Raw genomic sequence first — 15,274 nt, forward strand, 5'->3', positions numbered from 1 at the left:
CAACAGATCATCAAAAATGCACTTTTCAACATATTTGATATTGATTGTACAAAACAGAAAATAAAAAGGAAGATTTTCACTACATGTAATACATTTTTCATCTATATATTCTTTTCATTCACAGTAACTATCTTTCATAATGCTATTACCATCAAACCCTTCCATTGCATCTGTTCTTCTTCAGTTTAATACATTTGTTTTTCATTTAATCAACTGATCTTAATGGTTAATCAATGAATCATCTTGATTCTCTGATCTGATTATTGTGGTGTTTATAAGGTATCAACTACAGTAATTACTGTAAGAGATTTCAATCAGGATAAACCAAACATAATCCCAAATTATTATTATTATTATTATTATGTATTTTGTCCATTTGGTTGGATAATGTAAGTGTAATGTCCAGTGTGTATATTACAGTAGAGTAACTTCTTTTGGATCTAAAACAGCATTTTCTTATTTTGCATCATGGAATTCCCTCCAGAACACATTTCATATAATTCACTTTGTTACCTTTGATAATAAAGAGTTTGACTGAAGAGTGCAATTACTTTGTATAAGATGGATTCTGTAATTGTAGTCCATTGTTTTCATGATTGTGTCCTATTTTTGTCTTATGTCTGTTTTTGTTGTGTTGATCTTTTAACTTTTTACCTTGTTCGGTGTGATTTCTTGGTCAGGTCTCCCTCCAAAAAGAGATTTAATCTCAAGGGACTTCTTGGTTAAATAAAGGTTCATTAATAAATAATACATTTTCAACATGTATCTTGCATTGTTTGCTATTGTAATAATTCATTGTTAAAATACTAAATTAAAAGAAGATCATATTGTTGCGTTTTGACGTATCGACACAGAGTTTATGCACTAGAGTTAAATGGAAAAATCTTATGTCGATGTTTGGGAACTTTTAGCAATAATTTTTGCATTTCCATCAGCTTTATATTGATGCGCTAAAACGTTTTTGGATGGAATCATATAGTTATTGTCTCTGTCACAGAAATGTTGCAGCGGTCTTGAGTGCTCTCTCTTATTTGCTCACAAATACAAATGTTAAGATTAAATGATCAGTACAATTGTTGAATAGAATAGAAGTGTCTGGACTGAATTAAATTTACATTTATGCATTTGGCAGATGCTTCTATCCAAAGCAACTTACAGTGCACTTATTACAGGGACAATCCCCCCCAGAGCAACCTGGAGTTAAGTGCCTTGCTCAAGACCACAATGCTGTGGGGATCGAACCAGGGAGCTTCTGATTAACAGTTATGTTCTTTAGCCCATTATGCCACCACCACTCCAATGAAGTCTTTCAATTGGGTGTTTTTTCAATCGAGAATGAGATTATAGAGTTTGGAATCTAGTGGTCAAAATGACTGCTGTGGCCATTCTAGTGGATCCACAATTCCGGTAGTTCTAGTTTTAACGATAAAAAACAAAGAATGTTTATATGAACACATTTTGTCACTAAAAGGAAACTGTTTTAGATTTAAACAAATCGTTCTTGTTGTGTATATACATACATTAATCAGCAATGATATAAAGTTCTAGCTAGTAAACGGTCTGCACTTATATAGTGCACTTTAGAGGTTACCAAAGCACTTTACACTGTATCCCAATCACACACACACACACACACACACACACACACACACACACACACACACACACACACACACACACACATGTTGTGTTTCCATGTTTTATGGGGACTTTCCATAGACATAATGGTTTTTATACTGTATAAACGTTATATTCTATCCCCTAAACCTAACCCTACCCCTAAACCTAACCCTCACAGAAAACATTCTGCATTTTTACATTTTCAAAAAACATAATTTAGTGTGATTTATAAGCTGTTTTCCTCATGGGGACCGACAAAATGTCCCCACAAGGTCAAAAATTTCAGGTTTTACTATCCTTATGGGGACATTTGGTCCCCACAAAGTGATAAATACACGCTCACACACACACACTAGCTGCCATGCAAGGCACTAGCCTGCCATTGGGAGCAACTTGGGGTTCAGTGTCTTGCCCAAGGACACTCCGGCATGGGGAGTCATGTGGGCCAGGAATCAAACCACCAACCCTGCGATTGGCAGCCAACCTGCTCTACCACCCGAGCTACAACCGCCCCCAAGTAGGTTAATTGAGTTGTTTCGTGTTCTCCCAAAGAAATGCTAAAGTTTTAAATATATTTATATAATTTTTATTACAAATAGAGTGCAATTTAGCCATTGCCTTTAATGATAAAAACAAATAAGACAAATCACTATTAAAAGAAAACACAAGATTATTGTAAAATGTAAAGAGAAAATTTTTCGCGCGCTGAACAATCCACGTGATAAGACGCGCGGGTTGACGGTCTCAGACGCGGAAACAGATGGATTCCTCCTCTGCCACCCGAATTGAAGCTGACCACGAGTACTTAAAAAGCGCATTGGGAATTGGGCATTCCAAAATGTTTGAAAAAGGGTAAAAATCCCCCCCCCCCCAAAAAAAAAACATAAACAAATAAAAAACACACCATGGCTTACTCTATTGTATATTTCAACTTACACACTATCATTTTTCACTATAAGCAAGTTTAAAATATTATTTTTAAATTTTTTAAATACTTTTATTTAGTGTGTTCATCATTCAGTGTGCAGACAAGATCTGGTGGATTTAGACTATTCAAATTAGGCATGTAACTGGTGTCCATTTATCCTTCAAACCACAAAAAAATATGAAAATATGACCAGACTTCATTAAATACACCTTGATATGCAAAGAGGATAAACACAACATGGTTTGTTCCAAAATCTGTTTTGTGGAGTGAATTTCCCTGTTTGCGGCCAAACATGAGCATTAATTTACGTTTCCTTATTTTTATTTTTATTTATTAATGTATTTATTTTGTATTATTGCTTTGGCACTATTTTCACAAGAAAGTGGCAATTTTTCAAAACTCTTAGTACTAATCCAACAACATATCATCAAAAATGCACTTTTCAACATATTTGATATTGATAATACAAAACAGAAAATAAAAAAGGAAGATTTTCACTACATGTAATACATTTTTCATCTATATATTCTTTTCATTCACAGTAACTATCTTTCATAATGCTATTACCATCAAACCCTTCCATTGCATCTGTTCTTCTTCAGTTTAATACATTTGTTTTTCATTTAATCCACTGATCTTAATGGTTAATCAATGAATCATCTTGATTCTCTGATCTGATTATTGTGGTGTTTATAAGGTATCAACTACAGTAATTACTGTAAGAGCTTTCAATCAGGATAAACCAAACACAATAATCCCAAATTATTCATTATTATTATTATTATGTATTTTGTCCATTTGGTTGGATAATGTAAGTGTAATGTCCAGTGTGTATATTACAGTAGAGTAACTTCTCTTGGATCTAAAACAGCGTTTTCTTATTTTGCATCATGGAATTCCCTCCAGAACACATTTCATATAATTCACTTTGTTACCTTTGATAATAAAGAGTTTGACTGAAGAGTGCAATTACTTTGTATAAGATGGATTCTGTAATTGTAGTCCATTGTTTTCATGATTGTGTCCTATTTTTGTCTGATGTCTGTTTTTGTTGTGTTGATCTTTTAACTTTTTACCTTGTTCGGTTGTGATTTCTTGGTCAGGTCTCCCTCCAAAAGAGATTTAATCTCAAGGGACTTCTTGGTTAAATAAAGGTTCATTAATAAATAATACATTTTCAACATGTATCTTGCATTGTTTGCTATTGTAATAATTCATTGTTAAAATACTAAATTAAAAGAAGATCATATTGTTAGCGCTTTTGACGTGATCGACACAGAGTTTATGCACTAGAGTTAAATGGAAAAATCTTATGTCGATGTTTGGGAACTTTAGCAATAATTTTTGCATTTCCATCAGCTTTATTTTGATGCATAAAACGTTTTTGGATGGAATCATATAGTTATTGTCTCTGTCACAGAAATGTTGCAGCGGTCTTGAGTGCTCTCTCTTATTTGCTCACAAATACAAATGTTAAGATTAAATGATCAGTACAATTGTTGAATAGAATAGAAGTGTCTGGACTGAATTAAATTTACATTTATGCATTTGGCAGATGCTTCTATCCAAAGCAACTTACAGTGCACTTATTACAGGGACAATCCCCCCCGGAGCAACCTGGAGTTAAGTGCCTTGCTCAAGACCACAATGCTGTGGGGATCGAACCAGGGAGCTTCTGATTAACAGTTATGTTCTTTAGCCCATTATGCCACCACCACTCCAATGAAGTCTTTCAATTGGGTATTTTTTCAATCGAGAATGAGATTATAGAGTTTGGAATCTAGTGGTCAAAATGACTGCTGTGGCCATTCTAGTGGATCCACAATTCCGGTAGTTCTAGTTTTAACGATAAAAAACAAAGAATGTTTATATGAACACATTTTGTCACTAAAAGGAAACTGTTTTAGATTTAAACAAATCGTTCTTGTTGTGCATATACATACATTAATCAGCAATGATATAAAGTTCTAGCTAGTAAACGGTCTGCACTTATATAGTGCACTTTAGAGGTTACCAAAGCACTTTACACTGTATCCCAATCACATTCTCACACACCACTAGCTGCCATGCAAGGTGCTAGCCTGCCATTGGGAGCCACTTGGGGTTCAGTGTCTTGCCCAAGGACACTCCGGCATGGGGAGTCATGTGGGCCAGGAATCAAACCACCATCCCTGCGATTGGCAGCCGACCCGCTCACCACCTGAGCTACAACCTCCCCCAAGTAGGTTAATTGAGTTGTTTTGTGTTCTCCAAAGAAATGCTTACTTAACCGTTGTTATCCTGAGACCTAAGGTTTGCTAGCTAGCAAACACAAACCCTGCACAAACCTGTAGCCGCTAAGTCTGTCTCTGCTGCTACACTTTGAGTTTCTGGCATCCTCTCAAACTCATCCCCTGCTTGTTTCTTTCTAAAGAAGTTGCGAATGTCAATTTTCCCACTTGGTCTTATTCTACTCTTTACAAATGTTATGCTGAGTGACAACGGGGCATTCACAACTCTATCTGGACTGGCAGGTGCTTTGGCTGTTTGTGTGTGTGTGTGGGTGTGTGTGTGTGTGTGTGTGAGATTGCAAGAGTCTTCCATCTCTATTATTCATCAGATGTTTAGTTTGCACATAAAAATAACGTTTCCCTGAATGACACATGTATGTAAATTTATGCCATTTTCATGGTTGAATGTAAAAGGTAATGTAGGAAAAGTTTTTTCATTTATTAATATCTGAACATTTACATACGGTGAAAACATGGGGATATTATTTTTCCTCAAATGCAAACTTCTCATAGAGGACCATGTCAATCAGAAATATACTTCCCTGTATTGAAAATGTTGCCTAAATTGATTATTAAAATCAAATAATAATTTTAACATTATGTTTTTTGGTTATCAGATACACTGTAAAAAATATTTTTTATTTTGAATACTTAATATTAAGTTGTTAAATATATTTATATAATTTTTATTACAAATAGAGTACAAATTAGCCATTGCCTTTAATGATAAAAACAAATAAGACAAATCACTATTAAAAGAAAACAACAGCAATGCACACACACAGTTTCTTTGATAAAAACGCAGTTTTTTTTAATTGCTTTGATATTATTTTCACAAATGCTTCATTTGAAAACTCTTAGTACAAAACTTCAACTGATCACACTTATAACAAAACCTGCACTTCTGCTTTCATTACTGCTGTACATGATTTCTTTCACATAATCATTGTTTCAAAACACAAGATTATTGTAAAATGTAACGAGAACATTTTTCGCGCGCTCAACAAACCACGTGACAAGATGCGCGGGTTGACGGTCTCAGACGCGGAAACAGCTGGATTCATCCTCCGCCATTTGAATTGAAGGTGACCAGAGGACTTAAAAAGCGCATTGGGAATTGGGCATTCCAAAATTGTTTGAAAAAGGGTAAAAAAATATGTAACTGGTGTCCATTTATCCTTGAAACCACAAAAAAATATAAAAATATGACCAGACTTCATTAAATACACCTTGATATGCAAAGAAGATAAACACAACATGGTTTGTTCCAAAAATCTGTTTTGTGGAGTGAATTTCCCTGTTTGCGGCCAAACATGAACCTTAATTTACGTTTCCTTATTTATATTTATTAATGTATTTATTTTGTATTATTGCTTTGGCACTATTTTCACAAGAAAGTGGCAATTTTTCAAAACTCTTTGTACTAATCCAACAACAGATAATCAAAAATGCACTTTTCAACATATTTGATACTGATAATACAAAACAGAAAATAAAAAAGGAAGATTTTCACAACATGTAATACATTTTTCATCTATATATTCAGGGTTCGAATTATGATTTCATCTTTGTGGGGGTCTCTTAAAAAAAAAAAAAGTAGCCTATAAGCAGGCGTGGTGTGTGTGATAAATAATTGCTTAACACTGCACTTGATTCTTTTGATTTCAATGTTTATTAATACAGGAGTAGAGAAACGAGTAGACTGTCCTCTGATGATGTTTTTTGTTTTTTTTAAATAAACCCGAATTTTGCCAAAGTTGTACCTGATGTTGGTAGCAGTCTTTTTATTTTTGGTGGCATGGTTGCTGGTTCTGAACTTTACACTATTTCTAAAATATTCTAACTGATCCCCCAGCGTGAGTTATTCTAGGTGACCGTTATTTAGAACCTGTCGCTTTAATGTTTCCATGGTGACGCATCATTGCTTGTCACGTTACACAGCGCTGAATGAATGAATGATGATCTGCTTTTATGTCATTTTTCCTTTTTTATACAAAATATTCACAAATGTATTAGCTATAACATGAAACACTGATATTCCGATTGTCAAATATGTGCAAGTGGATGTGAATTGTTGTTTAAACGCCTTTATAACGATCGCGTTAAGTTAGTTGAGCTGTATGTGCGATGGGCGGCGCCATGTTATTTTACAACACGTCAATTCCTCAACTTCTCACGAAATACATGAAAGTAAGTGGCCGGTGAACTGGGAGAAGAATAGAGTAAAATGTAAAGCTACTTACACAATGTGTATCTGATATGAAAACGTGTCTTATTGTAACGTAACGTTAATGGAAAGGATTATTATTGCCGCTTCCCTAGACATCAGTGTGTATTTTACAAACTAAAAATATTTTTTTTTGCTAGTACTTATGTGTATTTAAATGTCTGAAACCTAAAATAAACATTATGTGGTTGAAAACACAGAACAGTTGATCTGTCTATGGTTGTGATACATGACAGCAGCACTGAGCGCGTCTGTCTCTGGCTCAGCACCAGCCAAAGCGCGAAAGCACGTTTGAATTTAGCAGTTGATCACGTGATGCACTGACCGTTCTAATCACACCGGTGTTGATCGATCATACGTGCAAAAGGGTTAACATAAACATTGAAGGAATATATTGAAGGAAAAAATGCTTTATTTGTAATTTAAAATAATGGTGCTGATGATTTTTAGAGACCCCCTCAAGTGTATGATTTTACTGCTTTCATGGGAGCTCATCCTCTCTCTATGGGAGCTCAGCTCCCACTGGCTCCCACGTAATTCGAACCATGTATATATTCTTTTCATTCACAGTAACTATCTTTCATAATGCTATTACCATCAAACCATTCCATTGCATCTGTTGTTCTTCAGTTTAATACATTTGTTTTTCATTTAATCAACTGATCTTAATGGTTAATCAATGAATCATCTTGATTCTCTGATCTGATTATTGTGGTGTTTATAAGGTATCAACTACAGTAATTACTGTAAGAGCTTTCAATCAGGATAAACCAAACACAATAATCCCAAATTATTCATTATTATTATTATTATGTATTTTGTCCATTTGGTTGGATAATGTAAGTGTAATGTCCAGTGTGTATTTTACAGTAGAGTAACTTCTCTTGGATCTAAAACAGCATTTTCTTATTTTGCATCATGGAATTCCCTCCAGAACACATTTCATATAATTCACTTTGTTACCTTTGATAATAAAGAGTTTGACTGAAGAGTGCAATTACTTTGTATAAGATGGATTCTGTAATTGTAGTCCATTGTTTTCATGATTGTGTCCTATTTTTGTCTGATGTCTGTTTTTGTTGTGTTGATCTTTTAACTTTTTACCTTGTTCGGTCGGTGTGATTTCTTGGTCAGGTCTCCCTCCAAAAAGAGATTTAATCTCAAGGGACTTCTTGGTTAAATAAAGGTTCATTAATAAATAATACATTTTAAACATGTATCTTGCATTGTTTGCTATTGTAATAATTCATTGTTGAAATACTAAATTAAATGAAGGTCATATTGTTGTGTTTTGGGGATCAAACAAATGTTCTCGTTACATTTTACAATAATCTTGTGTTTTGAAACAATGATTATGTGAAAGAAATCATGTACAGCAGTAATGAAAGCAGAAGTGCAGGTTTTGTTATAAGTGTGATCAGTTGAAGTTTTGTACTAAGAGTTTTCAAATGAAGCATTTGTGAAAATAATATCAAAGCAATTAAAAAAAACTGCGTTTTTATCAAAGAAACTGTGTGTGTACATTGCTGTTATTTTCTTTTAATAGTGATTTGTCTTATTTGTTTTTATCATTAAAGGCAATGGCTAATTTGTACTCTATTTGTAATAAAAATTATATAAATGTATTTAACAACTTAACACGAAAAAACTCGAGAACACGAAAAAACTCAGTTAACCTGCTTGGGGGCGGCTATGGCTCAGGTGGTAGAGCGGGTCGGCTGCGAATCGCAGGGTTGGTGGTTTGATTCCTGGCCCACATGCCGAATTGTCCTTGGGCAAGACACTGAACCCCAAGTTGCTCCCAGTGGAAGGCTAGCACCTTGCATGGCAGCTAGTGGTGTGTGAGAATGTGATTGGGACACAGTGTAAAGTGCTTTGGTAACCTCTAAAAGCACTATGTAAATGCAGACCATTTACTAACATTATCTAAACCACCTAGCTAGAACTTTATATAATTGCTGGTTAGTGTATACACACACAACCAGAACGATTTGTTTAAATCTAAAACAGTTTCCTTTTAGTGACAAAATGTGTTCATATAAACATTCTTTGTTTTTTATCGTTAAAACTAGAACTACCGGAATTGTGGATCCACTAGAATGGCCACAGCAGTCATTTTGACCACTAGATTCCAAACTCTATAATCTCATTCTCGATTGAAAAAATACCCAATTGAAAGACTTCATTGGAGTGGTGGTGGCATAATGGGCTAAAGAACATAACTGTTAATCAGAAGCTCCCTGGTTCGATCCCCACAGCATTGTGTCCTTGAGCAAGACACTTAACTCCAGGTTGCTCTGGGGAGGATTGTCCCTGTAATAAGTGCACTGTAAGTTGCTTTGGATAGAAGCATCTGCCAAATGCATAAATGTAAATTTAATTCAGTCCAGACACTTCTATTCTATTCAACAATTGTACTGATCATTTAATCTTAACATTTGTATTTGTGAGCAAATAAGAGAGAGCACTCAAGACCGCTAGCAACATTTCTGTGACAGAGACAATAACTATATGATTCCATCCAAAAACGTTTTAGCGCATCAAAATAAAGCTGATGGAAATGCAAAAATTATTGCTAAAAGTTCACAAACGTTGACATAATATTTTTCCATTTAACTCTAGTTTATAAACTGTGTCGATACGTCAAAACGCAAGATTATTGTAAAATGTAAGGAGAACATTTGTTTGATCCCCAAAACGCAACAATATGACCTTCATTTAATTTAGTATTTCAACAATTAATTATTACAATAGCAAACAATGCAAGATACATGTTTCAAATGTATTATTTATTTATGAACCTTTATTTAACCAAGAAGTCCCTTGAGATTAAATCTCTTTTTGGAGGGAGACCTGACCAAGAAATCACACCGAACAAGGTAAAAAGTTAAAAGATCAACACAACAAAAACAGACATAAGACAAAAATAGGACACAATCATGAAAACAATGGACTACAATTACAGAATCCATCTTATACAAAGTAATTGCACTCTTCAGTCAAACTCTTTATTATCAAAGGTAACAAAGTGAATTATATGAAATGTGTTCTGGAGGGAATTCCATGATGCAAAATAAGAAAACGCTGTTTTAGATCCAAGAGAAGTTACTCTACTGTAAAATACACACTGGACATTACACTTACATTATCCAACCAAATGGACAAAATACATAATAATAATAATAATGAATAATTTGGGATTATTGTGTTTGGTTTATCCTGATTGAAAGCTCTTACAGTAATTACTGTAGTTGATACCTTATAAACACCACAATAATCAGATCAGAGAATCAAGATGATTCATTGATTAACCATTAAGATCAGTTGATTAAATGAAAAACAAATGTATTAAACTGAAGAAGAACAGATGCAATGGAAGGGATTGATGGTAATAGCATTATGAAAGATAGTTACTGTGAATGAAAAGAATATATAGATGAAAAATGTATTACATGTTGTGAAAATCTTCCTTTTTTATTTTCTGTTTTGTATTATCAATATCAAATATGTTGAAAAGTGCATTTTTGATGATCTGTTGTTGGATTAGTACTAAGAGTTTTGAAAAATTGCCACTTTCTTGTGAAAATAGTGCCAAAGCAATAATACAAAATAAATACATTAATAAATAAAAATAAAAATAAGGAAACGTAAATTAATGCTCATGTTTGGCCGCAAACAGGGAAATTCACTCCACAAAACAGATTTTTGGAACAAACCATGTTGTGTTTATCCTCTTTGCATATCAAGGTGTATTTAATGAAGTCTGGTCATATTTTTATGGTTTCAAGGATAAATGGACACCAGTTACATATTTTTTTTTTACCCTTTTTCAAACAATTTTGGAATGCCCAATTCCCAATGCGCTTTTTAAGTCCTCTGGTCACCTTCAATTCAAATGGCGGAGGATGAATCCAGCTGTTTCCGCGTCTGAGACCGTCAACCCGCGCATCTTGTCACGTGGTTTGAGCGCGCGAAAAATGTTCTCGTTACATTTTACAATAATCTTGTGTTTTGAAACAATGATTATGTGAAAGAAATCATGTACAGCAGTAATGAAAGCAGAAGTGCAGGTTTTGTTATAAGTGTGATCAGTTGAAGTTTTGTACTAAGAGTTTTCAAATGAAGCATTTGTGAAAATAATAAAAAAATCAATTAAAATAAACCCTGAAAGTATAAAGACAAGCCTAATAATCGTTAAATAACTTCAAGGTAGCCTAATATCAATAACTTTCTGAGAACAATTTTGTTGGGTTGCCATTTGATGTCCAACGTAAAATCTGGGATCTGAAATGAAAGCAGCTGAGAAACACTACAGCACATTTACAAACATTAAATCAACTGTGTTTAAATTATAGTCAATTAGGGGAACTATTTGATCCTAATAGGAATTCACAGTCATCTGAATATTGAAATATAAATAAAATATAAATGACATTGACTGTTTTTTTTTTTTAAGTTAATAGAAGTTTTCTTAAAACATCTGATTGAATGTGAATGTGAATTAATTTCTTAAAGAGTTTCTAGTTGAATTTATGTAAGATTTATTCATTTCTAAATTGGTTTCATTTCACGATACATCATAAAATGATAAAAACAGTTTTGTTATTCCTGCTGCTAATTTTAATGAGCAGTTTTGACACTAAACCCTCCCCTTTTTAAGCAGTTATAAAAGCGCCCTGAAACATTGTGATTTCATTCCACTGCTGACCAAAGATGGATCTGCAAATCTCGATTGTGCTTCTCTCAATTTTACTCACTGGAGGTAAAAAAATAAAATAAATAAAAATGTTAAATATTAATATATTATGTGTTGCACATAAAGATGTCAATTAATGTCTTTCTCTCTCTCTTTCTTACTAAAGGACACTCTCTCAAATGTTATAAGTGCGAATCTGATCCAACTACTGGTATTTGTAACAGAACAATAGTAACATGTCCCAGTGGAAATGACAAATGTTTGAGTTCATCAATAGAAATATCCATTGGTAAGTCCAATCATAATACACTGAAAATGATAATACTGGAGTGGAAATTCACATAACTGTCAATCAGCATCTGTTTAATGTTTCATTTGTGTACATTATTCTTATACAAGCGTGGCATATTTTCTGGAATAACTCATTTGTCATTTATGATAAATGGCTTGTGTCCTTGTTATAGGTAACTCCAAGGTGACTTATATATCTAAATCATGTACAGACAAATGTGTTTCTGGACCCGATCAATCCACAGCTGGAGTAACATCTAGGTGCTGTGAAACTGATCTTTGCAACGGCTCAGGTATTTATTTGCCATGTGCTAATTTGCATGTTTTAGCAAACACATTTCTCCAAAGCAACTTATAAATGAGGATATAATATGAGCAAAAGTGTAAGTGTAGATCTACAGATCTTTTTTTTAAAGTAATAGAAATTGCCTTCATGCAAACATGGTTATGAATTAGACACAGTGGATTGTGATGAGCTGATCAAGATCTGAAGCTTGTTTAGGGACAGTGACTGTACTGTTGTCTTTACAAAGAGGAACAAGGTGTTTAAATACTTCTGGAATAGGGCAGAATTAGTGTCAAATCCACACCAAATTCTAATCATGTGAATCTTAAACAATAAATATCATATGAACATCAAATCCTTCTTGTTTTGATTAGATGGAATCTATAAGGGAAGTTTCCAGCTTCTCTTGTTGCCTCTGTTCTTCTACATCTTCTTTAATTGAGTTCAACAGCACTTCACATTCTGCCGCTGCAGCGAAGAGGATTTAACATGTTAACAAATTTCTGAATGAATTACTTTGCCTTACTAAATAGCTTGTGTGTTGTTTATCTTTACTATTTCTGTATGTTAGGAACTTAATAATGTGTTTCTTATTTCAATCATGGAAAACAAATGCATCATTATTATGACCAGTGAAATATAATATATATATATATATATATATATATTGATCTATTTTTACATTTACTATGATTGACATAATCTGTATTTCCTTTAATAGTTGAGTTAAAAAAGATTCAGTTTTCCTATACACTTAATAAAGACAGTACTAAACTGCTGAAGTTAAAGATTTACATGCACATGTCATTTCCTGTAATTACTATTAAAGTGACTTCTGAAGAATCTTACAATGACACTGTGTGAGAGAATATTTCTGTGTGAAATGTGTCTTTAACTGATCCAAAAAAATCATGAAAATGTGCTTTAACCATTAAAAGATCTGAAATCCTTAGAAACAACAGGACCACAAGTGTTTACATTTACATTTAAGACAATAACGACACATTTATTTAAGAGAGACTTACAAGAACTAGTCCGTTTTTTTGTGTGAAATCAATTGTGCTTCTTAGCAACACACAAACACATTAACACACGCACACACACACACATTGATACACGCACACACACACACACACATCACACTAATGTCAAGGTTGTCTACTTATTTCTACTGTGCCGATGTTTCATTTCTGTGATGTCTGAGCGCTCCTTTTAATTTTTTTTCTAATTTGTAACAATAAAAGAAAAGAAAGGATTATACAGTTTGAAACAGTTTAAATAAACAAATATGGAAAACATTATGTGTGCCAGTATTTGACGTTTAGATGTGATGCTATATCTCCTGATATAGAATAATCAAAATCTAAAATATCCAAAAACAAAATAGTAATTAGGGTACAAATGGGCTAAAGGCACACCTTTAGGAAAATTATATTTTTTTCTTGGCACAAAGTGTATCAAGATTGAAAAACAAAAACAAAAATGCTTTTTTTTATATTTATGGAACAAAAAAAGAAATAATAACAGAATGTTGTTTTGATTAAAAATCTATTTTTAAGAAAAGGTTAAAGTAATATAGTGTAGATATAAGTCAAATAGTTATATATATATATATTAGGGCTGTCAATCAATTACATTTTTTTATCGAATGAATTAATCGTAATTAATCCCATATACAAATATTTGCCCCTCAAATAACAATAATTCATTATAGAATGATGAAATAATTATACATAGTTATCTTTAAATATTTCAAAGAAAATATTCAGATAATTAAAATGCATTACATTCTTCAACTAGGTCATGTATGAAGGCACTCCTATGCTACGCAATGTCAAGTGTACTGAGTCGTAAGGGAAACTCTCGGTTACATTGTAATTAATTGTGATAATTTTGTATTGAATTGAACTGAATTAATGCGTTAAATCCTAACGTCCTAATATATATAGTATTGTGCAAAATCTTTAGGCACATAAGGTGTTTCACAAAAGCATTTGTCTTCACATGGTTATTTACATCTTCAGCTTTAGTGTGTCAAAAGGAAATATACATTATAGACTCCCAGACATGACTTAGAAGATTAGAATAGAAGAACAGGGAGTCCTGCAACAGATGTCATGGCCCCCACAGAGCCCCCCACTGAACATCGGGTCAGTCTGAGATTACATAAAGAGACAGAAGCAGCTGAGACATCCGAAATAGACAGAAGAACTGTGACAAATTCTCCAAGAAGCTTGAACATCTGATCTGCCAACAACCAAGTAATGAGTTCAGTGTCCAGGTGTATCTAAGAGAATTGGTGCTGTTTTAAAGGCAAAGGTGATCACACCGAATACCCATTATTCATAAGAAAATAATCATTAGATTAAATGTATTTTTTGTTAAAAAGTATACCAATTTCAGAAACGTATAAATAATGGCAAGAATAACAAATTAGGTATAATGACCTTGTTTTTCATTCTGATTGAGTATTTCAGTTTTTCAATAAATAGTTATTAATTAAACCGTTTTATCAATTATACACATTTGCTGATCAGTCAAAGGTCTGGCTAAACAAGAAGGTCTCGTCCTGTATTTTGCATCATCTACCAGCAGATAGAAGCAGCGAGTCATTTAGTGCACATCTACTGTTTTTATAGTATATTTTTCAATATTCTAGTATGTTTTTATATATCAAAATACTTATGAGTTTCCAGGCCTTTGTGTGACCCAGGAGAGAGCATATGAGGTTACTAAAAGTGTTGATGCTGCAGAGAACACAAAGAATGGTATATAACCTTGAAAAACAGGTGTATTTCTTCAAAAACAAAATATGTATTTCTTCAAAGACAAAAAGTGTTTCTGTTAATCAATAGTATACTGATGAGAGTCCTTGGTGTGCTGGCATGTATCTTTTCAAAAGATAATGGTGTTTTGCAAGTAGTTATTATATGAATGGTGTCTTGTTCTAATAAGC

The 15,274-nt window shown here is 33.3% G+C and overlaps 1 protein-coding gene across 1 annotated transcript; it reads left to right on the plus strand.

The window, feature by feature from the left end:
- The first annotated feature begins 11,758 nt into the window (after positions 1 to 11,758).
- Positions 11,759 to 13,152, plus strand: LOC127627442 (three-finger toxin 3FTx-1-like). Its single transcript, XM_052103820.1, has 4 exons — positions 11,759 to 11,807; positions 11,908 to 12,030; positions 12,206 to 12,325; positions 12,693 to 13,152. Exons 1-4 carry the CDS (start codon positions 11,759 to 11,761, stop codon positions 12,758 to 12,760), a joined length of 360 nt encoding a protein of 119 aa, XP_051959780.1. The 3' UTR covers positions 12,761 to 13,152.
- The last annotated feature ends 2,122 nt before the right edge of the window (positions 13,153 to 15,274 follow it).

The sequence above is a fragment of the Xyrauchen texanus genome, chromosome 34 (genome assembly GCF_025860055.1).
Source record: "Xyrauchen texanus isolate HMW12.3.18 chromosome 34, RBS_HiC_50CHRs, whole genome shotgun sequence".
NCBI lineage: Eukaryota > Metazoa > Chordata > Actinopteri > Cypriniformes > Catostomidae > Xyrauchen > Xyrauchen texanus.

Coding starts and splice junctions, on each gene's coding strand:
- LOC127627442 (XM_052103820.1), top strand. CDS start 11,759: ATGGATCTGCAAATCTCGATTGTGCTTCTCTCAATTTTACTCACTGGA. Junction 12,031..12,205: donor ATCAATAGAAATATCCATTG/GTAAGTCCAATC, acceptor TCCTTGTTATAG/GTAACTCCAAGGTGACTTAT. Junction 12,326..12,692: donor TGATCTTTGCAACGGCTCAG/GTATTTATTTGC, acceptor TGTTTTGATTAG/ATGGAATCTATAAGGGAAGT.